Genomic DNA, 27,075 nt, shown 5'->3' with positions numbered 1-27,075 from the left:
TAGAAAAAGCACCCACTTCACTATAAATATGTATAACATCTGAAGAAAAAGTCTTCAAGTTAATATGTACAAAGTATGGTAGCAATCTAGACATTTTCAAAATACCATACAGCAGACTCAAATGGGCTTTAAAGTACTCCAGGGCTCTTGACATTATTGCAATTGTTGTCAGAGAAAGACGTGACGTCTCTCAAGCAGAATCTACATAATGCTCCCAAAAGGGTGGAAGGGAAGACAGCATTTCTTTTGGAAAGACGTAATAATGTCTCCTGATGTTCCTCCAGTGGGTTGTTGATACAGCACAGGGACAAATGCTAAAAGGTTTAAATTGCTACAATTTTTGTGGAACTTTGTACTTCATTTGGGAGAGAGGAACCATCTTGCTTTGCAGGGCTGAGCTATTCATATCTATAAAGCACCTGAAGATCTTCAGGGACGTTTTATAGCGGTGCAAGGGTAGATATGCTCAGGAAGATGAGCTTTTTCCCCACTGAGCACAGTTTTTCTGTCACTGTGAAGCACCATCTGCAGTGCATTATAGACTGCTTTTGAAAGAATCGCTGGCAAAATGCATAGGCCTTGATTCTCGCATCTTGAAGACAAAATTACAGCCTGTATCCTTGAACTGAAAAGGACCTCTTTAGAGCCAGTGGGAGCAGCTCACTTTTCATAGGAAGGCTCATTTAGGTCCATGAATAAATGTTTCTCCAAAGGGACCAGAGATGCCCTGTATTCTGGTTTGAACTTTATTCCACCAAGCCAGTAACAATAGATAATCATCTTTTCTATCTATAAGGTGTCATTTAGACCTTGTACCTTTCTAACTATGACCAAAGTCTATGTTTGTCCATTAGCTTGGAGGTACATACAATAGTGTCAGCCTGACTGGTCACCTTCACTTTTTGAGTGAGCCACTAAAACCATTAGAAAATATAAAAATCACACAAAGTACTACCTGCATGTTTCCCTTTCATTTCTATGTTAATCACTGCCATATCAGCTCTGAGACTTCAAGCCAAATGCGTGCTGTATAAGACAATGTATTTCAAACTGTGGTGATAGTCACCCAGAAGAAAACAAGCATAGCATCTTCTGATGAAATGAAGAGCAACTACAGCAGTGCTGTGGGGTTTGGCAGCTACAGGCCACCCCAAAGTTTTAGGAGACTTACTGATCAACACTGTGGCAATGCAAGGACAACCAAAGAAGCTTGGACTGTGGAGCCTGGAAACCTTCAGTTCTAATTTTGCAACTCTCATGCCTTGAGAAAAAGTCCTGAGCTTTTTCTATAGGTCATTTATTAGTGCTATCAAACTATCCAGTATTAACTCATCATGCATTATATCCTCCAGAGAATTGGCAAGGAAATATTCAAGTAGGATATTCTCAGTATAGGGAAAACATGTTATAGTATTTCTCTTCTGTTTACTGGTAACATAAGCTAGGAACCAAGGCTCTGAACAGCCTTTATGATTCAAAGTCTCATGAGTACCAAGAGACATAGGCTCCCAGACACCTCGTTATTCTGGACAATGGGTACCATTTCCTTTCTCTTCTGGGATGGCTGAATCATTTCAAACAGCAGAAGACAGAATAATGAATAACAATGTGAGACTAATCAGGTTTATACACAGTGTTAGCTTAGAAATAGCAATGCTGAGTGGCAACAGCTTCCACACAGAGAACTGCTTGGAAAGTGCACACTAAAGCTAGATAGTGATCCTATTTCTTTACAGGTTACCTGTTGCTTCCTTTCTTTGTGTCTTCCTTCTTCATCTTTACCTTTATGTATGTTGTTCATTTGGTGTATTCTGCTAATTTCCTTGTCTAAAGTTCATTTTGTCCTTTTTCACTTCCAGTCCCGTGTTAATCTTCCTAACAGGTTATAGTTTCAAGGTTGTTGGGTCTTCTCCATTTTATGTCACTCCTTTATCCTGCCAGACATCACTAAGCTTTGCTTGTTTCAAGCAACATTAACCTTTTGGCCATTGATCTTTAAATAGAATTGAAAAATAAAACATCAGACTTTCTAATTCTGTTGTCCTTACCTAATCTATTTCAGATGCCATTTCAAAGTTAGTATTGCTACCCATTTAAGTACAGCTTGCTGTACTGAGAACAACTTGACTCAGATTTGAGTCATTTCTCTTTGATGCAGAAATTCATTTTATTAAAGGTATTGCAGAATACATTCAGATATTCATTGAGATGAGATATGTTTAACATTTAGTATGAGCAGAGCAAATCAATAGAGTTCTGGGTCAGCTCAGATCTAATTGTGGATCAGAGCTTGCAAATGAGCAGATAATGAAGGTGTCTTGGCTAAGCAAAATACATATCAGTCTGGATGCTAAACTGGTCTCCCAGAAAAGAGAGGTTGACTAAGCCACATTTGTACAGCCACTGTAAAATTAGCACTGGGGAAAAATAGGGAGAAATGCATTGCAGCAGCTGTGGTCTCAGTGGCCATGGTATAAGGAAATGTCCAAATAACATTTTTGTGCATCTGAAATAAAGAGGGCACAACATTCATTCTATTGCCTATTTGTAGCGGTCTGAGTGGGAAGCTCCTGAGCCTCACACTCCATCTTCAGCTTCAGTGAGGGGAATAGGGCTCCTAAACTGGTAGATGGATCTAAATCCTGGTGGTGAAGAACTCATCTAGTAAAGCCACTGAATCCAAAATCCCCAGGTCATAGGGGTACTCAGGCCACCTAATCCACACATCAATCCTGCAGAGGAGAGCTGTTCTCACTGTATGCAGACTGTTCCTTGCTCTGCTCCTCAGCTATAGAGGGCATGGATGGGTTATCTTACCTTATTTTGCAGTACTGCCTGGGATCATCTCACTGCTGAGTGGGCTGCAAAGCACAAGAATGTTTTTGAGATGTACATCCCAATTTGAAACAAGTTTTTTAATAAGTTGATTCAGTTTGCTTTGCATGTGTAAGGCCTATTAGGTTATTTGAAAACTCTACAAAATTATCCCTCTGGGATGTATCTTTCTAGACACAACAGTGATGAAAGTTTTCTTTCTCACTTTAACCTTGCAGCAGGAGACGTTCAAAAGAACAGTTTCTTGCTGCATTTAACTAAACCAAGATATGACTCCTGGGGATAGTCTAATAGGAAAAAGAGCAAGAAGAGAACATAACCTGCCAGAATATTAATGTTCCAATTCATGCACATCCTTCTTCATAAAGACGGGGTTTTTAAATTCCAGGTCAAATAATGTTGATGCTCAATGTGACACAAAGGCAGGTGATTGCTGTAATCCAACTTACAAAGCGATCTGAACAGCAGCAAAGGCAGAAGCAAGTGGAAATTCTTAACAAGTGTTTTTGCCAAAGAGTCACCCTTATGAGCAGCCAAATGATACTTTTACTGGAGCCAAGAAAATTTAAACAAGCCTAGATAGTTTAAACAAGCCTTCTCTAAAATAAGAAGAGGAAAAAATGCTGTGTAATATCCAGTTTCTTAAATAGTATTATTATTATGTAAAGAGTACAAACTAACACAACACTGAATTTCTGGGAAAAATGGAGTGTATCTACTTTTTCAGTAGGATGAAAACTTTTGAAATAAACTTTATTCTTATAGTAAGGTTATCTCCACATCAACCCTTAAAGAAAAAAAATGTTCAGAAAAGAGGATTCTCTTAACATTTCCTTCATATATGCTATATATATATATGACTTTATATATGTCACATATAAGTTCCAAGTGTAACAGTTATCATTTTCATTGATGGATTCAGTTCTATAAGAAATTGCTAACTTTCTACCACCTCCAATAATAAAGTGTATCTCTGTCTGTCTGTAAATATGTTAGGACTTGTTGTTGTGAATCCTTCCATCTCATCAGAACACATAGATTTCTAATACATACCCAGGCACTATGCAGCCATTTTGATATGGATGTATTTTTTCCAATGGAGAAAAATCTTTGCCCAAATCCCAGGGTGTAGAACTGAAGCCAAATGGATGTGCACTGAAAAGTAATACTGGTAAGTCATGTCAGGGAAACAAGTTAAGTGTCTATTGTGTCAGATAATCAAGTGAGTTGAGCTCTCCCAAGAAACACATGCACCACAAGGAGAGAAGTATCAATACTGTAACAAGATGCAAAAAGCCATAGAGAGATGCTGAATAATTTGATTCTTCCTGAGTACATCTGAGTCCTGCACTACCAGATCCCTCCTGACTCAGACAGTCTGACTCATTCTGTACTGTGCTTGTGACTTCAATACATTTTCTGCCACAACAATCTTTTCATCTTCCTCTGTGTAAATCCAAGTCACTTTGTCATGATGGATGCATTCAGTATGACAAGTTTTTCCATATCACTGTTCTTTTTGAGCCCTTTTTGCTGTTCTCCAGCACATCAAGCTTGAACTGCTTTTTTACCTGCCACCCACTCACTTCCTATTCAAAGCATGAGCACACACACACACACACACACAACAAAAAACACTTACTGAAGAGAAAGAACATAATTCCCACTAATTTCCAGAATCAACACTAACAAAGCAACCCATTGCTGAAAGACATGTTAATAGGTGCATCCACCTGGCTAACTGAGAGAGAAATAGGGAGTGAATTTTAGCACTGGGCTGTCCTCACTTTTCACCTGCTGTCTCGCTACCTGGGTGTTTTCAGCTGTCCCAGCAGCTTCTCGGAGACAAAGCCTGTACAGGGCCTCCTCTAAAGACCAGTCATAGTTGCAGGAAGATGGATAAGAATGCACAAAATTGAGGTCTAAATTCATCTCAGCTGTTTAACAAGCTTGTTATACTTTATTATCCACTTTTCCTCTGCAGACAATAGGAAAAAACAAGCTCCTCCATTTTCTGTCTCTTACTTTGTGCTATGGATTAGGGCAAATCCCTTTCTGGAGGTTCCTCTTGCCATTATTGACTAAAGTAGGAGCCTGAAAATCTGTGTGGACTCATTTGTTGATTTTAATGACTAAAGTTAGCCACTCTTGAACTGGTCCATGTCTGTACAGGCTGCATAGGCTGCCAGCTGCTCCAGGCAGAGGTGCCCTCTTCGGTGTTTTGTACCGTAGCCATGAAATCCACTTATTGGCTGTGTTGATTGAGATCCTGGGGACTTCAGGTATGCACAGCCGTCGAAAAGCTGTGTGTGAAGAGCCTAGATAATTGCAAAATTACTTACAATGAGGCATGGAAAGGCTACTTCAGATCTAACATTTATTATAGTGCAGCTCACACCTCCAGCCTGGGGGGAGAGAAACCACACAAAATATAGCTATGCATTTGATGGTATATTGAATGTTGTACTGAGTATACTTAGAAAAACAAGGACTTACTTTTCAGCTGCTGTAGCAAACAAAAAACTTTTCAAAGGAGAAAAGAGAAAGTCAAATGCATGATCTATAATTGTAGGTCAGTTATTTATAAGGGGAGCAGGGCTATATAGTTCTAGCAATTGTGATAACATCTTCAGCATAGCATGGCTTAGTATTTCTGCTTAACAGCTCTGTGCTTTATTTGCATCCCTTTCTGTGCATCCCAATAGAACTGAAATACTTGGTACTGCCAAGTTCTCAAAGATTTAAAACAGTGTTTGAACTTGCAATTGTGAAAGTAGTGTGGCTCCATGGGCAGATCTTAAAGCCTCCAGGAAAGAAGTAGGTAAAGCAAGTTCTGACAGGGTGGATAGCAGTCCCCTCACATAAAGTTTCTAAAAGGCTTTTGCACCTACCTTCAGTATCTACAGATTGAGGAAAGGGTGAAACCACTGAAACAACAGCATCTGATGACTGCAAAAGGAAGTTAGAAATGAAAGGCCAAGTTGTAATTGCTGAAGATGAAAAATAGTAGACCTGCTTGCAAAGTAAACCAGATACCTCTTCAAACCAGTCCAAAATAGGATGACTTTCTAAGGGTGTGTACAGTAAGCATTACAGCACTTCTTTGCAGGCCCTGAGCCACATCCCATGTAGGGTTACTCAAGAGATGTCAGCTCAAGTACTGGGTGCCAAGTGGACACATCAGTGAAATATTGTGTCTCAGCTAATTAACAGAATTAATCAACATGGCACACCATGGCATTATCACAGCTATATTACTTCCAGTTCTACAACCAGAGCATAAGAAGCTGGATGAGAAAACTCGTCTCACCACATAGATAAATATCAAAAAAGGCTTGTTCTGCATGAATAAAATGCTATATTCTAAGATAAGCAAGTATTCAAAGTACACCATCATAATAGCCCATAGTTCTTCAAAGTACATGCCTCTGTGAACATGATCAGTGGTACATTTATCCATTTGCTATACTCTAGATTACCTTCACTGTTCTCTTTTGATGAGTGTGTCCAATTTTCCCTAAAATGTAAAATTATTCACCATGTACTGACCTAATATATAGTTGCTAATAGGTGCCCTTGCAAGAGCTTTGGCAAATATGGAGGCGCTTGAATCCACCTCTTGAATGTGCACTTTGCTGCCCTTAATGGAACACAGGAATGGGCTGTAACACATTACATCAGCTAAGGGAAAGATTCTACAATGTAAATGTGGTAAAATAGAGGCCACCAGTGTAAGGGCATTGTCAGTGTCTAAGGAGATAACAGCACACTCTAAGTAGTAGGGGCACTTACCATGCCAAAAAAACTTGTCTGGATTAATGTGACCAAATATTAGACTACATTAATGGAAATATTACATTACATTAATTACATTACTATTACATAAAACTGCACAATTCTAAGGCTAGCATGCAGCATATCATCTTCCCTCAAGCATATAACAGCTAGCACCAATGAAGTGTCCTTTTAATAAAAAGTAGCAAATACTTTAATGCTAACTTTCTAAAGGAAAATCTGTTTTTATTTTCTGTCTCAGTTGTAAAAATAAAATATTTCCAGTCATGCAGAGCAAGACCTAGTTCTGATTAGATACACTCTGCTACCCTTACTGGGACAGATATCATAAAGAACACCAAATAAAACTTCAAGAAATGAAGTGAAATATAATTTCCACTGTCCTTGTGCTCTCCATTTGCCACTTAATCGTCTCATACCAACATGCTTCTAGGGGTGGCCTGTTAGACAAACAGACCTGTTTTTCTTCTGGACATCTATTCTTACATGTTTTTGGCACACAAGGCCAAAAGGATCTAAAAGGACTGGGAAGGAAGAACAAGTGGAAGTAGACATAGGTTGTCTAGCACATCCATGCTTTCAAGTAACCTGATGTGTTTCTACACAACCCATTGCTTTCCTCTCATAGAGATCATGGTGTGTGTGGATGCCCTGTTGCCTTTTTAGTACATAAATCCATTTTGGTTTCCTTTTCTTAAAGATTGATTTAAAGCAGAATAAACCTCAAGTTTCCTTTAAAATTTATTTACAGAGGTTAATGTGTAAGAAGAAAAGTGAAAACCAATTTGGTAGGTACTTTAGAAGTGTTTACTCACTTCAGTTATGATGCAGTATAGACAGAACTGCAGCTGTCCCTTAAACAGACTAAGGCAGAACTTACTCAGGGAAGAAAAAGGAAAAATGGAAAGAACTGAAATATTGAGAAATTACAGAGAGAAAAACACTGCAAGTTAAGCAGAGGTACAGAAAGTATTTAGTCCTGCACAGTTTCTCAAATACTTGTCTCCTACTGTGCTCTGAAACAGTAAATCTGAGTGGCAGCAAGGTACTCTACTAGTGTTTCCTCTGTTCCTACCTCTTACCCAGATAATAGCTCAAAATCAAATTCAACATTGTTCAAATGCAAGGAAATTCTTTAAAATGAATTGTTAATGAAGGGAGAAATAGGTCAAATGAGCTTGCTTGCTGCTTACCAATCCAATAAAACCTTTCAATCTGCTGTTAGGGATGTAAGAAGCTTAAATGGCTTCAAGGAGGGGACTGGGAAAGTACTCAAAAGTGACAGTGAGAGATATTGGGTAGACAACTGGCACATCAAGCTGATAAAAATCCTATAAACTAGCCCTCAGCTTTTGCACCTCTTCGATTCCAAACAGTCAAATTATATGCATGGACATGAAAAATGTTCAGAAAATTATATGCATGCACATGGAAGCTTTTTGGTTTAGAGAAATTCAGTAAGGAATCAAGCATTCATAAGGAGCTAAATGATGTATTTTGACGCAGCTATCATCCTTGCAGGATACATTTTCTTGGCTCAGAAGTTACGTTTGCAGAATGGTTGTAATTCCAGAAAAAAATAAAGATTTTATAAAAATGCATGTCATTCTAGTCCTGGAGGCAATAAATATGTCTTTGAAATAATACAGTGCTCAGAAATAATCCCAAAACAAGGGTAACTAAGAATATGGGATCAGATTCCATCATACCAGGAAAATGGGAAAATATGTTTATATCAATAAAAGCAAATGCAATCCTAAATCAGACTTCAAGAGAAAAAAAAAATACAGTGTTTAAAAAAAAGGTGAAATATTGTAGCAGCCTAATTCCACACGAATAACTACAAAAAAAGGTTGGCTTTCCTCTATTAAAACTCTGCTTCCAAGTACTTGCTGCTGTAAAAACCAGAAAATCAGCAGAGATCTGAAAAATACAATCATGCTAGATTTTGGGGTGCTTTTCTTTTGATTTTCTCATAACTAGATATAGCATCGATATAATTTTGTAAAAGCTTTTTGGAGTTTTGGGGGTTATTTTGTCTGGTTTCCAGCCCTCTGAGAACTACAAACAACTTGCAGCTAGTCTCACATCCTATTATTTCAGATTCCCAGCTCTCTAAACCTTACATTTCCTATTCTGTAAATGCATCTGCTACAGGAGTGAGACAAGTAGCTGGAACCTCTCTTCTTACTCTGTAATCTAACGCACTTAGTGAGCCAATGAATATGTGTGAAAGGAGGGGCTTTCTGGCTAAGGGACTCCTTGCAGGGGAACAGCTGTTACAACAGCAAAACCTTAACTGAAGCCAGGCAAACACATTCACTCTCATCTCTCAGTGGCTTTGCGCATCTAGGTCTGGCAAGACAACTCTTCCCCCCCAGCTCTTTCCTCTCTGCAAAAAGTGAACAAACTAGCACAGAGAAACTTGAAGAACAGATCTCAGCCGTGAGACGTTTCATCAGATCAAGTAATGGCCTGGACCAGTAATATCTCCTGGTTTAATCACCTTGCTCTACATGAAGAACATTTTAGGAGGTACTTAAACAGCACAGAGGATTACTTAGCCTTCCTATGTGGGCCCAGACGGAGCCATCTGTTCTTACCTATGGCTTTGGTGTACACCCTGATCTTTGTTGTTGGGGTGGTAGGTAACTTCTTAGTTTGCTTGGTAATCCTCAAGCACCGGAACATGAAGACCCCAACCAATTACTACCTCTTCAGCCTTGCCATCTCAGATCTGCTTGTGCTGCTTTTTGGGATGCCACTGGAAGTCTACGAGATGTGGAGCAACTACCCCTTCTTGTTTGGGCCCATTGGCTGCTATTTGAAGACTGCACTCTTTGAGACAGTGTGTTTTGCCTCCATCCTCAGTGTGACCACCGTCAGCGTGGAGAGATATATTGCCATCCTCCATCCTTTCCGTGCCAAGCTGGAAAGCACTCGCAAGCGTGCCCTGAGGACCATCGTGGTGCTTTGGGTTCTCTCTGTCCTCTTTGCCCTCCCCAACACAGGCACCCATGGCATCCTGCTGCAGTATTTCCCTAACGGCACCCTGATCCCTGGCTCTGCTACCTGCACTGTAGTTATGCCCATGTGGATCTATAACTGTATTGTCCAGATTACTTCTTTTCTCTTCTATGTGCTGCCTATGGGGGTAATAAGTGTGCTGTACTATCTGATGTGTCTAAGAGTAAGTTCTACTCTGACTGTGCTCAGTGTTTCCTTAGCTCAGTCTCGAGTGTCTGTGTCTGTACGTGTCTTTTAAGTGATTGCACCTTTTTCTTGTCCACCTGTTTTCCTCCTGTAAAGTATTTCAAAACCTCTGAAAACAGTGGATCCAGCTCCTTTTTTGATGTAATCCTGCTCTGAAATTAATACAGCTATGTTGGGGAATAATTTACCCCAATCTTTTTAAAAAATACTTACCATCACTGCTACTCACATTTGACTGTTATTTAAACATTCAAGTAAGTACACTGATTCCAGCCTCCCAGAGATTTGCACCTTTGCAATAGGGACTAGAAGGAAACAGACCAAAAGGAAAATCTGAAAAGCATAGAAAGGAGCAGGCTAATGATTGATTCTTGTGTATTATTTCTTTTCTCTCTTCTTGTGACTATTGCATTACTTTATTTTTCTCCTTCCCAGGAGAGGGTGATAATATTCAGTTGTTATAACTCACAAAGCTGCTGTAAATGGAAATGCTACCTTATTGCTGCAACTAGTAAATTCAGCAATCATCTCTTTATATAACTATAGTTTCACCATCGATTAAGGCTACCTTAGAGTTCATATTCACTCTCTCTTCAAAAAGTCAGACTAGTTTTACCAAGTATTCATTATCTAAATACACAAATAAAACAATCAGTATCATAGTATTATAAAACTATGTAGCAACACACTAAAATGCACTGCTGATCATAGCTACTTGGTGAGTTTTTTCTTCTCTTATATTACATGTATTTTGAGAATATAAATCCTATCACATCGCATTGAATGTAACTTTAAAAAGCAGTATCTGATCATATAGCAAGAAAGGGATACAGTATTCTAGTAGAGACAAACAAACTTACTGAATGCTGTGCAAGAAATTCAAGCAAAACTCTGCTGGTGTACATATCATTTTGTTGCACTGGCTGAAACTATACAGAAGCATTTTTTTCTTACTCAAGAAAGCCACAAGGATTTACTGCCAGAAAGCCATAGCACACAGCCAATCTTTAAAGCAATGAATAGGCTAAATTATCCCCACTGCCCAGTGGTTCTTGTGGGATCTTTACACAGTTTCACTGAAAATTACTTAAAATAAGACCTGAAGTGAGGAAAAAAATGTTGAAAATAGAGCTGCTACAAAAAGAAAAAGAGAAGTCCCCAAACTGATAGAAAAAAAGTCTCGAAAATTGCAATAGCTTCTGTCTGTGGCAGCAGATATTCCTAATCCCCATCCCAGAGGAGACAAGTACCAGACAAGGGATGCTCCCCTAGGAGTTCTGTATTTCACAGCTGTGTTCAAGCTGCCTATGAGGCTTTGGAATATGCCTGGAATAGAATACTGTTGAGACTGGAAGCCACTAAATGAAAGCTAGGGATTTTAATCAATATGAGCAGACATTTCTCACTAAATGTGTTTCAAATCAACTGAGCCTCTTCCTTAAGCAACTATGAATAAAAGTTACAAAGGAAATGATGTAAAACATGAGAGGCTGAATTGCACTATAATTGAGTATAATTTGATTTACATGTGTTTCCCTTTTATGAGTTTTATGAATATGTAGGACAGTGAAAGAAGGTCTTATTTGATCATCCTTATAGAGAAGTACTGTGAATCAAAACTGAGAAGCAAAGTCACAGTGTAAAAGGCAAAAGAAAATGGCACAACTATCATGTTAAAAGCAACTGAAATCTTTTGCAGTTATGTAAAGTTAGGTATAGCTACGCTCTTGCAAGGAGAAGGAGTTGGGTCTTGGTGATCCTTACAGGCTCCTTACTACTTGAGATAGTCTATGATTCTATGTTTTCACAGGCTTTTTACAAATCCAGATTGATTTCTATGTTTTCCCTCATTCCTGATATTCTTTTCCATGTAATTGAAAGTTTTGTTTCCAATTTCTCTCAGTTGAAAAAAACACCACTCCAAATCTGTTGGCTAATCAGAAGCTCCCACTTCAGGAATCTGGGTCCAATTATGCACTCTCCACAGGCGATTTTGTTTGTAATCAAAGCAATTGTCCTGATTATCTAGACTTGACTTTTCATTGCCAAAGCACCAGTACTCTTGCTGCAAGTGTGTTGGGGAAACATTTCAGGGAGGATTGGATTATTATTCTTTATGTCCATTTTTTAGAAGTACAGGAAAAACTACTGGCCAAGAAAACCCACCTTGTTGTAACCGAGCAGTAGGTGGCTGAATCCATGCAGATCACACACACCGGCTGTCTGCAAGAGAGCATATATAGGCTTTGTTCATTAGTGGCATTGAATATCTATTAGTCCAAACACTCAGGGCATGAAACAAACTCCTTTGAATGCTACAGGAATTTTCCCAGTGATTACAGCTGTGTTTCACTAAGGCCTTTCTGAGTATTTTTTGGATCATTGATTTGTGCTTAATTGTGGGGAACCGTTTTAAGCAAAATAAACAATATTTTGGTAAAAGAGAAAATAATGCCTAGCAAAATATTGTTGAAGCTGAACACAAACTGCAGACCAAATATTGATTCATTGAGAGGACAAGTGGGGAACTGAAATACAAATTTGCTGTAACTATGCAGCCTCAGATGCATAAAATCTGCAGACTGTTATCAACCTAAAGCTTCAATGTTTCCCTAAATTAAAACTGAAATTTAAATGTAGATTTGTTTTTGTTTTCAGTGAGGCCTGAATTGCCCCATATTTTGTATTCTCAAACTACAGCTATCAAAGTATCAAACAGGTTATACCTGGTGGGGATGTCGTCTCCTGTCTAAGCTTTCCTTTGATTTCCCTACTTTTGCCAGTTGAAAGGAGACGAATCTTTGGAAGTGGAAGAAATGGCTGTGAACGTCCAGAGACCATCCAGGAAATCAGTTACCAAGATGTTGTGTAAGTAATGAGCCCTTCTGTGTTTTATTTACCATGGACAAGAGGGTTACCAGGTCTTGAAGTGTAGCAAGCAAATTCACTGGATTCAAGAGTTACGAGATGAGTAGCTGTGATTTAACAAAGAAAAAAAGTCTTATTACTGTTCTATCTAGACTTAGAGAGCATGAAAGTGAAACACCATGGCTAGCAAAAGACTAGGAAGGCAATTTTCCTCCCCAGCACAAGAAAAGGTTGAGCAAACCTATGCGGCGGATGCCTATATCCCTCGCTCCAAGACTGGCTCTTGCAGCCCTCTGGCAAAATCCCTCTTTTTCAGGATGCAAATGGTCTATCTTTTTCATTTTTAAAGAAGGTCATACATCTGTTTTGCGTCACACCACAAGCTCTGTTCCTGAGCAAGGAAGGTCCTGCCAAGCCACATACATCACCTACTGCTGCCTTAACCACTTAGACCTTCCCAAGAAAAAGTAGGACCTCAGCAGACTTGCGCATTGTACAGCATTCAGAAGAAATCTGTGCTCCAACCACCCTGAAAACACTCACGTCAATTACTGATTTAGGGGCTGCCTTTAAAGCAGTGATCACCTTTCTACTGAGAGGGTGTTTATGCAGGAAACATAAATCACCTTCAATATTTCCTGCAACAACATTATTCTTTAGGCAGCCTAAGTCACTGTCTGAACTAAGAAATTTTACTTCGAAGTCAGCCTGATTTTCTGTGCCCCAGGACTGGAATCACAGTTATTCATAAGACCCAAGTCTGGAGTGGACTTGCAAAAGTACTTACTAGAGCCAGCACAGGCCAAGGTGTGTATGGAGACAAACTCTTCCTTTCATTTTGAGCAATGCACCCAGACAGACATTATCAGCACATGGTTCCTATGGCCTTATCATGCTATGTGAGATACAAATAGTGTGCAGAGGAAATTAAATTCAAGGCACAATGGAGTTGGTTAGTCTCGGGTACCATGTATGAATCCTGATGTCTCACTAGCATTTTCTTCATTAGGCTCTGTTTGCAGCACTACATGGCTGTTGCCAGCTCTGTTTGAATGTCACTGTGTGTCCATATACTGAGTTATCCAACGCAGAAATCAGTGGAAACTTTGTTCTTTTAGCTGGTAATAGTAAGACAGAAAGGATAGCAAAAGATTTCAAATTAAGAATAAAAATTGTATACATGATCTTCTTCCAGCATTCTGAACATTCTCTCTGCTCTGTGCAGGCTGGTGAACCACATCCTTCCAAAACTGACTTGTTTTTCTTCACCCCTGTTTTCTTTCTAGTTGTCCTTGTGATGGTTTTTGCTCTCTGCTGGGCTCCATTCCACATAGACCGACTTTTCTTCAGCTTTGTTGTAGAATGGACTGAGCCTCTGGCTAATATATTCAACTTAATTCATGTGGTGTCAGGTAAAGCTTTCTTCTTCCACTTGCACAGGGGCTGGCAAAAAAAAACCCTCTGTGTGAACGGTTTACTTGAAATATGTAGTCATTTATGCCACAGGTGACATGAGATATGCAGGGAAAAGCTTCTGGGGGTTTGGGACAGTGATAAGAATTATGCCTGAAATAAAAACTGTGTGCAAGTTTCTGCAGCTTTCAAGGTCTGGGCAAGTTTTCCAATACAGTTGTCTGTATTCTTCACAAAGAAATGAAGTCTGCTGTCATTCAGCTGCTTTTAATGAATACACAGCAGCAGGCAACATCCTCTAGAGGGTCTCTGAGGCAAATGGGAAACCTTACCAAATGGCAAGACAAAAGATGTACACGCTGCTCAGAACTGGGTGATAAAATCAAATGCTTATGCCCCTGCCAACCATAAAATGAAGGCTTTTTCAAAAAGAAATCTTATTTTCAGTCTGCCATAGGAAAACACTCAAATGTGGCCATTAGGCAGCTCAGACAAATCCAGTGTTTGCAATTGTCCTGGTGTGCTGTAAGAAATGAGCTCCTCTCAGCTGGAAGTTATCCTCCAACAGCTTTGATGGGGGGGGACCAGCTGTGCAAATGTGCTGTGGGCATAAGGGCTGTGCTGGAGACCGGGCAGTACAGCTCAAGAGCTGGTTTCTGAACAGCTGGAGATAGTGAGCTCCAGCTAATACTCTCTCCAATTTCCCTTTCCCTTTGTGTGCAGTGCCTGCATTAGCCTTGGTGAGACATCCCTTTGCCATCAATGCCTCCACTTTTGCATTCAGGCTTGGTGGAGCAGTACAGGCAATTAAAAGCTTTTCCTCTTCTGAGATAATTTCACACACAAATGAGGTCTTTCTCTCTCCCCCCCCCGCCTTCATTTCCCAGGTGTTTTCTTCTATCTGAGCTCTGCTGTGAACCCCATCATTTACAATCTGTTGTCCCAGCGCTTCAGGATGGCTTTCCTCAGTGTGATTTCTCCTTGCTGCAAGCACTGGGCCCCTAAACGTTCCACCAGCAAGACTTCTGCCCAGCAGAACATCTTCATGGTTGAGGACCACAATCTCATGGATTCTGCTGAAGACACAAGTCTCCCTGGCACACACAGGACATCTGTCAGCAGTTCTCAGCTCTCCACTGGACTGTGACTGTTGTGATCCAGGTGAGAAGTTAAAGAAAATTACTCTAAGAAAGAAAAATAAAAGGCACCCTCCAAAACAACTGCTTTTAGCAAGAGCAGATCACAGAGGTGTCTTGTTGAATGAATGAACTAGGAGACTGTAATTAGCAGGTGAAGCATTGTATTACCCTCAAGCTAATAGAAGGGCTGGAAATCTCAGTTTACTGTCTGCAAGCTATGCCAGCAAAAAGCTGGTTTAGAAAAATGAGATACACTCACAATGTTGCCAGTCCAAGAGGTAGACACAGCCTATCCATGTTTTACTGAATGGCTTTTTATGCACTAGCCTAAACAGGTTTTATTTAGTTTGAAATGGGCAACTTGCTGCACAAGCCTTGTCTACCCGACTCTAGCTTTAGGCAAGCCAGTCTCATCTCTCTCTCCTGCCACCTTCTTGAGAGTGGGGCTTTTGCAAGAATCTCTTGGCAACAACCAAGTAGGCATGAACAAGAGCAGCTCTGAGCTGGGCTGAGAAACATCAGCTAACAGCACCAGCAGTAGCTATTTCTGGGCTAGAAGAACCAGGGAGCCAATAACTGTAAAATAAATGTAAAGAAAACTTCCACTTTCTGAGCTAAGTGAAGATTTGGGGGCAGGGGGCATGATTAAAGCCTTGAATCACTTTGTCAAAAAATCTACCCTCTAGTGGGTTATTTTTCCAAGTCTGAGAGTCACTGCCATATCTCCTCATACTGTGCCTGACAATATCTACACAGTGCTCACATGGCAAATGTGTGCCCCAAATCCACCTACGTTACCTGGGAAATAGCCACTACGGGGGGCTGAGGATGTTCCTGCTGTGGCTCCTTTGCCCAAAAGTCAGCTGGTGAGGGATATCTGTCCAGGGAATGTGAAAAGTCTGCAGCCTTTTTCAGGCTTCTCCTGTACATCAGAGAGTTTTATTCTTGCCCACCTGCCTAAACCGACTCTGACCATGTACAGATGGACTGTGGTAGGTCCCTGCTATCCCCCCATGTCCTGAAGTTTGCAAGAACTTATTGCTTGAACTTCAGATACTTACATGTTGTCTCTACCAGTGAAGCCCTATGGTAGTGCTTCAGCAGACTTCACACCTGCCCATACCAGATGGATTGCAGAAGTCAGATCTATGTGAGGATAGCAGCCACCAAGAAAAGGCCAGGACAGCATTCACAATACATGGAAACAGGACAGACCTTCAGGCTCAGAGAAGCTGAGCAAAGGTCATTAAAAAAAGGGGAGTTTTGCAGTGATATTGCATCTACTGAATTGAGGTTTTGCTGTAAAACATAACACAAGGTCTGAGAAACTCTCCCCCATCCCAGTCATGCAAACAGATCCTGAAGACAGTACACTTCATCCAAGCTAATGAGTTCCTGAGCTCTGCTGACTGCAGACCAGGTCAGGACCCTACAGAGTTCTCTAAAGGGGGGCCAGCATGAATCAGGTACACGGCAAAGAATTTTACAAACCTCTGTGTCCTGAGTTTCAAAACCTTTTTGTTGTTTCAGTGAAACACCTCCCTTGTGAATCATGACACAGGGATAGAGATTTAGCCACCAGACTGGGCTGAGGCTTGGCACGCACTGCCACAACAAATCATCCAATGTATGTCATCAAGGGGCTGGGACTTACACAGAGTACACAGAGTTTTCATAATGAATAAGAACATTAGTTCCTGAAAAATTATACACTGTATGCATAAAGGCTTATTGCAGTCTAGTCACTGGGGATCCAGATGACATTTCCCATCACAGAAGAAAGGAGTCGTACTCCTGCCTCAATGGGTTCTTACCTTGTTTGCCCCAAAATCTATTGCCTCTCACTGCAGGACTCCTGAGCGATGCAAGACTTGCCATAGCAGCTGGCAAATCACTTTTTGCTGCAACACAAAGGGAATTTTAGCCCGTGTTTTCTAACAAACCCATTTTACCAGCTGCAATCTTGAGAAACAGGCTATAGAGAGGGTAACAGAGACACACAAGGCCCTGGAGAGAAAAGGCAGCTCCTGCTCCCTGAAGACACAGCTGAAATACTTTGCCACCCCCAAGTGGACACTCCAGTTTTACCAGTGACATTTACTATTCTAAACAATTTTGTATTATGCTATTTCCCTCCACCAAACGTTAAAGTGTGTTTTCCCACTGGAATTGCCATGCCACTGGTGCTGCCTGTGAGCTGCCCAGGGACAACCTTGGCAGAGACTGAGTGGGACTTCCTCCCTCACCCTGTGTATCATTTGTGCAACTCCCTAGCTGAGCTCAGGGGGTTATACTCCTTATCCTAGCTCTATACACTGGAAGTGCATCTTCTTCTCTGCTATCCTAAAGACCCAGCTAAAGCAGTGGGGAGACAGTATATTTGACATACTCACACATCCACCGTATGATGGAGACATTCCTTTGCAAGACTTTGTGGCTCTTTGAATGCATCTTCTGTATTTAGGATCAGACAGCATCTTGTGCTGGTGCACAGAAAGCCATCCATGAGTGATGCTGCTGTCTTCTTCCCAGGAGAACTGCAACCTTGGCTGTTGTTAAATGCATCTCTTGCCTTGCAGATGAGCCCACAGACCTGCAGTCAAGGTTGGGATGAGAAGCTGTAAGATAAAGATTTGGTGTCACCTTAAACAAAATGACCAAATTTTTATTCCTAGGGAAGACAGAAGGTTTTGTGAGAAGGGGGGAAGGGTGAAGGGGGTAAGTGTGCATGGATGGGGAAACTTTAGAACAGAAATTGTGAGAAGCAAATGACCAGGAACTCACTTTTGGTTTTTTTTTTTCTCCTAAAACCATTTTTTATCACATTTAGTTTGTCATAAGTCAAAAGAAGCGACACCCATAACCAAACATCAAAAGCAAAGCTGAAAGCATTTAGTCTTGTGCCAAGTCAAACCTTCTGTGAAGATGTTACTGGGGGAGACGTCAAAATTATTTGAAATTCTGCTAAAAATCAAAATAAATGCAGTGAAAAAATGTGGGCTGGCTTGAGGTTGGATGCTCTAAGTTAAGTTCCCTGTGACAGTGCAGCTCAGTGCCACCTCGCTTTTGAGAGGAAATCTCTGGAAAGCAGTCAACACACTTTGTCCCTAAAAAGTAGTTGGTGCCCACTGGAGGCTCTTCTTCCTAAAAGGTCAATGCATCAGTTGTTTATCATTCTAATATTTACCTCGATGAATTTTGGAAGCTGGATCCAAACATAAAAATACTAGGAAGATGAACAGAGATGTCATGAAAGCTGATGACCTTTCTTTATTTTTATATTTAGCAGCTTTCATAGCTGAGTGCTGAAAAATGTTGGCAACTGTCTGAGAAAAACTCCTGTTGCAAAAATCCCAGAGAACAACTCCTTTTCCCTCAAGTAGTCCCATGTGATGAAAATATATTTATTTGAAATCAAGCATGACTTTCTTGACAGAACTGTCTATTGATTTCTCTGCTTCTGTTTCCCTCTGCAGGTGTGTGAGCAGAAAGTGTGGAGAGTGGGGGCAATGCTCCAGCGCTGTGAACAAAACTGGACAGTTTGAAATGTGTTACAAGGAAGCACTTAAAGGACAGAATTGCATGCAGTGCCAATGAATGATACTCAGATCTAATGCCAGGTCCAGTAGTGGAAAAAAAACATCATGACAGCAAGTGGACAATTCCATTCAGTTTATATGAAGAGTTTTTAGACACTACTGTGTTTTGAAGTATTTAAACCATGGCTTATCAGTTAAAGTAACGTACGCTTCAGCTGTAGAGCTGGTTTTATGTATCTATGTAACATGAAAATAAATATACTAGAGTCTCTCTTTGTATGCCTGGTCCATCCTCCAGTAAACTTTGTGCTTCTTGTATTTCTCCCCATGATTTCACATGAGTAGCAGAAGATGGAGATCCCCTGGGTGTTCAGCCAGCATCAATTTAAGGACACTGAGGACTTACTACAAATCACAGTACTGAAAAGAAAAACAAAACAAAAAACATATTATTTCTATATTTTGTATTATTTGCTGGTATATATGCATGAAAATACAGCACTAAACCCAGTGGGGTTTGTTGCATCCAAGTGCTCTACATGACTGCAGTTAAAAACTGGGCTGCGTGGTTGTCAGACAGGGGAAGACCCCAGAACAAAGACTGATGCTTCCCAGGCTGTGTAACAGCCAGATCTGTTCTCCATCTCCATTTTTCTACAACCGTTTGCCTCATTTTCTCTGCTGTCCATTATGGCACTTGCTAGGATTGTCTCCAGAGGTTTCTTGTTCCACAAACTAGTGATCTGTAACAAATTGTTGAGCTGTAGCATTTCCATATCAAATGCATATTATAGTAAGGAAAAATATGCTAATGAAACAGAATAATAAGCATGACTTTTTCTTTCTATAATAGACGGAAAAGGAATAATGGGAAAAGACAAGAAATCAAACAACCAGGAACTCCTGTAAGGATTAAAAGATGGGTTTAGAATTTGGTCCAACCTGATCCAATGATGGCAAGTGTCCTTCGGAGGGAGTTGAAGGACAAAAGATTTTGAAAACAAACTGCAGCAAGTTGCTCAATTTGGGCCTTGTATATTTCTCTGCCTGGGAAAATAAATACTTTTGAGGTTGTTGGGGTAGATCGCAAGCCATAAGGGCTCATGTTCCAAAAGACAGGGACCACCTTGAGCATGATTCAGAACTGGTTTCCCTGACTTGAGAAAAAGGATTTGCCATATGTCAAATAAGCACGGACCGTAATGTAAGATCCTCACCTGGGGAGTCAGGGATTGCTGGTTCTCTTCCATGTTTCTTCCATTTCAAAATTTTGCCTAGTCAAATACACTGCTTTGGTCATACCCCAGACACAGAGGAGAGAGCTAAGTTCACCTGCCACCAGAAATGGAAGAATTCCTGTTGCTGTCTAGGCTTTCTGAAAACCTGAAAAGTCGCAGCTGTTGTTTTTAAGGCAAATTATCTTAAATCCACCTAATTTTTAAAGGAGGATTAATTTTAGGAGTATGGGAGCTGTTGGAATAATTTGCTTCCCGCTAAGATAGTTAATTCACAAATGAAAAACTGAAGCCTTTATTGCAAAAGCTCAAATAACTTTCTACTCATGCATCCTCAGCTTATGCTATGATGTGAAATGAAGCACAATTCCTTCCCAGAGGAACAGGCTTCTGTTTGCTTTTTTGGCTAGAAGTAGGTTTTCCGAAAGACCCATAGACTCAGATGTCTACAACATTAAGACCTCCATCAGAGGAAATATGGATCCCTTTTATGGTCAAAGAAGGAATAGCAAATCAGTGCTAAAATCAATTTATCTGACGTATTTCAGTCACCTGCCTTAGGTGTTTTACAGGTATTTTTTATGTATATCTTCTACAGTTGAAAAACAAAGCTAGGCAGCCAGGTACAGGTCACCTTGAAATGCTGTATGCTCTTTGTTGCAGAGCAGATATGTTTGTCAGTCCCTTTCAATTTGTTTTGTTTCTTTAGAGCCCAACAGACTCCCTTAGAAATGACTCACCAGGAAAATCATGCTCCAAATGAGCAAAACAAATGGCTAACAACCAACTCACTGCAAAACACTAGAACAGCATCCTCGGGGGTTCACCTATCATTTTATTCACCGATCTGGGGCTGGTACCTCTTGAACACCTGGACCATGATCTCACAAGGCAGAGAAACTCAAACAAGGCTCTACCACTTAAAAGGTTCAAAGCATTTGTTTCTAATTTGCAGTTTTCTTTCCCTAGCTTCTACAGGAGCTTGTGGGAGCAGGAAAGATATCAGCCCTGCCACAGTGTGCTAAATCGCTGCCTAAACTCAATGGAAAGGCTCCAAAGGGAAGTATTTCATGCTGCTGTTGACTGCAGTGCAGGTAGGTTGGGCTGCACTGAGCAGCTGCAGAAAAGACTGCAAGAGTCACGGTTTTGGGAAACAGAACTGCCCAGCTTTTCCATGAGGAAAAGAGTAATGAAATAAAAGAGTAATGCAGGAACTTGGAGATACAGTTGTTGCTTATTTAACCATGTACAGGCTGGAGTTCCTGTTAGTTGGCGTGGTGCTAGGGAAATATTACCTGCATAGGGTTTTTTGAATGTGAACAAACCGGGCTAATACCACAAACATCAGCTTCCCCCAAGCCCTGAGCCAGTTTCCTCCCAGTTCAAGTTACCTGGTGGTGCAGGAAAATCCGACCACGGGAACAGCAACACATATAAATTTACATTATAGTAGCAACAACAGGACCTTCCACTGGGACTTAGATACATACAGCACTCAGTGGGGTAACAAGGAACCATTCCTCAGCTGCTTTGCATTAACCATCTTTCTCCCTGCTCTTAGCTTAAAACAATGCGAATCAGCTTGTGCTTCTTCATGCAACAAAGATGAACAGACAATTGACATTGGTCCAATTGCATTTAGTTTGCTTATGTACCTCAGCTTCAAGATGAGGGGCTAAAGCATTTGGAGCTTGCCCTCTCTGCCTGTAACAAGACGTAGCCCTAAGTTGGGTCTGACATGGCAGCCTAGCAATTCCCAGTAAACTTACTATGTTACTCCAAGAGGCAGCAATGACTGCCATACATGATTCAACCTCAGCACACTCCACTTTTTCACAGTGTCTCTTGCATTAACAGCAAGGAGCACTCAAATGATTGTTAGACTCAATCTGATTGCTTTAGGACTCATTTCTTCCCTTATCTCCCCTCTCATGAGGAACAGGTATATTGAAGAATCATCTCTCCCCCTCATCCACCCTGTCTTTTTGCTGCTAAGAAATTCCACTGAGGATTGAGTCTGTTCCCTGCAACTTCATCTGCCAGCTGTAGGACTTTCACACCATATTTGTATTCCAGTCCCGATTTCAATTACCTGGCTAACCTTTTCAATTTTCACAGAGAGTGAGAATCTGAAAACAGCAGGTCCTTTATTACAGCTCACACTGGCGGCGAATGTTTCACCCCCCTTTCCCTCCCCCATGTTTGCAGGAAAGCTCTGTCAAATTCAAACAAACTCATTGATCATAACTTGTCCATTTACTTATGCTTTGCTGACTGCTAAGTATTCTGGTCCCTTCTGCAGACCTCTTATCCATCCTCCTTTTGGCTTGAACACTCTATGTTTTGTATCATTTCTAAAAGCCAAGGAGAAAGTCTTCAGTTTTCATCCTGATGCTTGACTCCAGTGGGAGCTCTCACTGTGGTCAAGTACTGGAGAAGGTAAAAGCCTTGTGCTTCGAGAAGGGCAATTTGCTGATCTTTGACAAGCAAAACATGATGGTAGCCAGTCCTTTTTCACATGTCTCAGAACATTTCCCAGTGGAGGCTCAGGGTATTGGAGGAGTTCCCTCAAACCAGGGGGCAAGTCAGGCACTGGACACCACTCTGCTGATCCCAAACCACTGTTCTGACACTAAACTGTACTGGCCATGGCTGTCACATGCAAAAGAAATTATTTTCCTCCTCCCTTTTCCCTTTCTCAGTTCTGCAAGTCATACCCCTCCTCTTATCTCCTCTGTTATTTTGAGCTCTTGATACAGCAATCATTTCCATGTCTGTGCTCTGTCTGCCCCATCACTCAGCCACCCAGCTCCTAAAAATGTTTTATTTCAAAGTGAGGGGGGATTTAATGCAATAGATCTGTTTCTTAGCCGCACCTTCCCCCTTTTCTTACTCTTTTTATTTCTAGCCCATTATCGTTGTCTGTGTTCAACTCTAAATTAACTTAATTATAGGCAGATTTCATATCTCTCTAAACCAGAAGGGGCACTTCTAAAACATCCCTCCAGTCAATAGTAAATGAGGACCTTGTCCTATGCTAAGTAGGCTTTGGGAAAGGCAGCTCAGCTGTGTCTGTCTTGTTCCTTCCAGAGACCTCTCCCAGTTGCTCATAGCTCCTGCCTTTGCTCTGAGCTGCTTCTAAGTGAGCCATTTCACCTATCCATTTTGCAGCCTGTCAAAGTTCATCACAACCACTGAGCTCTACAAAAGACATCTGTATAAATTGCAAGGTGAATTCTTCCCTTATGCAGATGCCAAGGACGCTGTCATCTTTCCACCTCCTCTTGCCATATTCAGATAGGTACAAAGTGCCTAGGTTCAAAGTCTATGCCTATTGGAATCTGCCCTGGGTGCAAATCTAAGGTAAACCTAAGTCATATCACATCTGAACATTGGATGTACTCAGTCCAGGATGACCTCCTATTATTTACACGTTTGGCAGGATAAAGATCCCTCTTGGTTAATGCAACTTTTGTTCAAAATTCATAGACTGATGATAATGGAAATCCCTTCTGAATCATAACCACACAACTGGACTAGGTCCATGGCACCCCGTTATACCTCATCCTCTCCTTAGCCTATGATAACAGATTTCCTTTGGAAATCAGGAGCAGGAGCTATCTCTAGCAATTGATGGGTTTCTCACCTTCCAGTAGGTAAGGCTGCATTGTTGTGGCTTACCATTCACAAAAGCACTCCACTGGCAGAGGGAATACCTTCTTCCTTCTGCAGGAGGTCAAGCAGCTATTACCCAGCCAGGCCACCTCTTCCTAAGTCCATCAAGTTTTGCATGGTGTCAGTGAGTCCTCACTGGTAGAAGCAGGATGATGCTCTGAGAACAATGAGCAGAGATCTGTATTCACATAATGAGGGAAGAGTTAGAGGTCAGACACCAACAGAGCTGTGTTGAGGGCGTATGAAATACTACAAAGCCGTCTATGGCACACAATGGAGGGTGAACTAAACATCCACCATATAAAAGTCAGGGAGGGTATTGTGCTAGTTATAAGAGAAATCAAAGAGCTTCATTCCTATCACTGGAAAAAGACATCTGTGATTTCTGGAAAGGAAGGAAAGCCTGGGTGATTCTTTATGCAGATGGCTCCTCTTTATTCAGATCTTCTTCCTAGGTGTTTGCTGCCCTGGAAAGTGGAACCACAGGTTAACTTGCATGTAGGGTTGGAGTTGATTAACTTGAAACTGGTAGCAGTGCACCTAGAGGACATCTTCTGGGGTCTCTGGTGGCTGACCCACGCAGTTAGTGGGAGTGATACAAACTATATGCCTGTGACAAAACAGTACCACATGAACCGCAGCCAGGTCCTTGCCCTTAGCCCTAGACTTTCTCATGGATAGAGCCTCATTCAGAATGTAATTCACTCTGCCCCAGTATCTTCAGGGTCTTCCCTTTCTCGCTCATCACTCTGATCTGTAGGGGGAGACACCATAGGTAGGATATTTCCTCCCTGCTTTGTGAAGACATTTTCAGAATTACCTATCTCAAATGAAACCACGTTGTATTTATCAGCACTGCAGGAGTCTGTTCCTAAGGTCTGGTGTTAGGCCAGGAGGGCCTGAAGAAGTCAAGGAGCAAATATCTGCTCTGAAATCTGAACACAAGCCCTCTAAAAAGCATTTGTGCACGCTTTCCCCACATTTACAGGCCAACAACAGCAGTCATCGCCCACTGGAGGTCAGGCTTGAGCCACAAAAACCTGCCTGGGGAGTGCAAAACTGTGATTTCCAGCAGCCGTGGACTCTAAGCCTGCATGCGTGGTGCACAGGATACCCCAAGGAAGAACATGTTCCAGCTCCCTTGATGTTGATTTATGATTTATAGAGTCTTCATGTTTTCATTTCTTTTTTCCCTTCTTAAAAATATCCAGTGGTTTGTTGCTGGATAAGCTCAGCAAGAGATGCATGTGCTGTTCAACCAGCACAGTTCAGGCTCACAGAAATCCAGGATGCTCGTCAGCTCCAAACCAACATGTGCAGTGGCACCACATAGCTGGTGAGTCAGGCTTGGCCTGCTCATCCAAGGTGACCTAACAAATACTCTTATTTCTGGGCAATTATCAGTCTTTTGGTTTTGTTTCAGAGGGAAGTGGTATAATAATTATATACAGATAGCACCCTGTGAAGATCAGGATATTGAAGCACAACCAACACAAGTCCAGATATACCTAATTCAGATCCATATTCCTCGCCAGTGCCTATAATTAAGACTTTCTCCAAGGAAACCTATTTAAAGAATCACTTCCTCGTACCCCTTCTGTGACACCCTCCAAGAAGGGCTCAAGAAGGATTTGATGAGAAACAAAACCCTTTAGCTAAACATTTTGATAAACCAGATTTTGTCCCCCCTCCAAAAAAAACAAAACACCCAACAATTGTATGCTTCTAGGATCCCACAGGTGTCAGTGCAAGCTCAGCTCTGGCTCTACCAAGTGAAGTCAGCTCTTGGTAACTCTTATGTCTATACACGAATAATGCATCTGTACTGGCTGACAGAAAATGGAGATTGAAGTGCTCAGCTGGGACCTCCTCAGGTTGTTATTCCATGTATCAGTCTGTGGTCCATACACATTCACCAAAGCTCAAGACTGAAATAACATCCAGCATTGAACAAACCTGTTTGCCCCTTCTACAAGAAGCCTTAAGCATGCATTTCTTCTGCTTGGCTGTAGTAGTTAAAGAGACATTCCTTTTCTGTTCTTTTGCTTGCACAGCAATAGAAATATTGATCCCCACCCTGGCTTCTTTCCTGTGAATGATCAGTTACCCTTTGGTGTTAAACAAACTGAAATTATACATTCTAAACAACCAGAGAATCACAAGGGTCAAGGTACCTTCTGATCTCGTACCTCTTATTCCCATCTGTATTCCTGTATGCATGGCCTTGTGCACACCACATCTTTCCAGCAAGAGAAAGGCAGCCTCCATCTCTCTGTCCTTCTCTATTCATACTTGCCTCCTGCTTCAAAGAAGAGAAAAGTTGTTTCCGAAGTCAGACAGTTCTTAAGAGGGACTGGAGCAGATGAAATAAAAGAGACAGGGTAGGGACACTGCATCACTCAGTAATATTGGCTCTTCACAATTTGGAAACAAACCCACAGCATGTCCGTGGCACTGGAATCATTCCTTGGGTGATGGAATCTAACCAGCTGGGGACCTTGGCAGCCCACCAACAGCACAGTCAGAAACCAGGCAAGCAATGGGTAGGAACAGAGGCAACGGTTGTCTTTGGCACAGCCCATCAGGCATCCTTGCAGCAGCCCTTGGGTGCTGCCATCTCACTGCATATTGGAAACCGTGCCAGGAGAGTAGGATGCACTGTTCTCAGTATGATCCACAGTGGCAAATTACATACCAAGGAGCTTAGAACAAGGGGAGATTCACATCTTTTGGTTTGCATATTAATCAGCTTTGCATGTAGAGGTGAAACAAGGTTAGGGAGGAAAGGAACACAAGACTCTCTCATTTTATCCTCAGGATCCACCACTAGAGCTTTCGTCCTTCCTCTCACACATCATATGTTTTCATTTCTTGTTTGTTTTAGAGTGGCTTTTATTATTACACACACACACACACACACACACACACACACACACACCAACCCTCCCCTCCTTGTTGCAATAGCTGTGCTATTTACTACAGCAGGAAATGTGACATGTCTTCACCTGGCTGCCTGGGAGCTTTGCAACTGATTGTCCATTACCACTTTCTTATGGAGTATTCATTTTCTTATTAATATTTTGTAACTTCACAGATGGGCCTGAACCATTTACCTCCATCAATAAATCACAGTAGCTAAAGCCCTGGTTTGCTGCCAGGCTGGACCAACTGTGGAGCTTAGTAAGTGTGTTGAAGACAAAAGGTTTGAAGCAGGGATATATTTAGCTGCCCATATTTAACACAGGGTTGGAAGGAAAGGGAGAATTTAGAAACTATCCAGGTAAAAAAATAGCTGTGAGGAAGCAGGACAGCTGCTGGTGTCTGTGAGCAGGACCCAGCTTCATATGTCTTGGCTCATTTACT

The 27,075-nt window shown here is 41.3% G+C and overlaps 1 protein-coding gene across 1 annotated transcript; it reads left to right on the top strand.

Annotated features, from left to right (window-relative positions):
• The first annotated feature begins 8,944 nt into the window (after window positions 1–8,944).
• Window positions 8,945–16,388, top strand: NMUR2 (neuromedin U receptor 2). The gene is made up of 4 exons (XM_062609951.1): window positions 8,945–9,820; window positions 12,627–12,711; window positions 13,998–14,123; window positions 15,012–16,388. The coding sequence occupies exons 1-4, from the start codon at window positions 9,101–9,103 to the stop codon at window positions 15,269–15,271; spliced, it is 1,191 nt and encodes a 396-aa protein (XP_062465935.1). The 5' UTR covers window positions 8,945–9,100; the 3' UTR covers window positions 15,272–16,388.
• Window positions 16,389–27,075: the final 10,687 nt, after the last annotated feature.

The sequence above is a fragment of the Pezoporus occidentalis genome, unplaced genomic scaffold (genome assembly GCF_034315485.1).
Source record: "Pezoporus occidentalis ecotype Australia unplaced genomic scaffold, CSIRO_AGI_Poc_V1 ctg142, whole genome shotgun sequence".
Lineage (NCBI taxonomy): Eukaryota > Metazoa > Chordata > Aves > Psittaciformes > Psittacidae > Pezoporus > Pezoporus occidentalis.
Note: the sequence above shows the minus strand (reverse complement) of the source record. Positions and strands in the feature narration are given on the sequence as shown.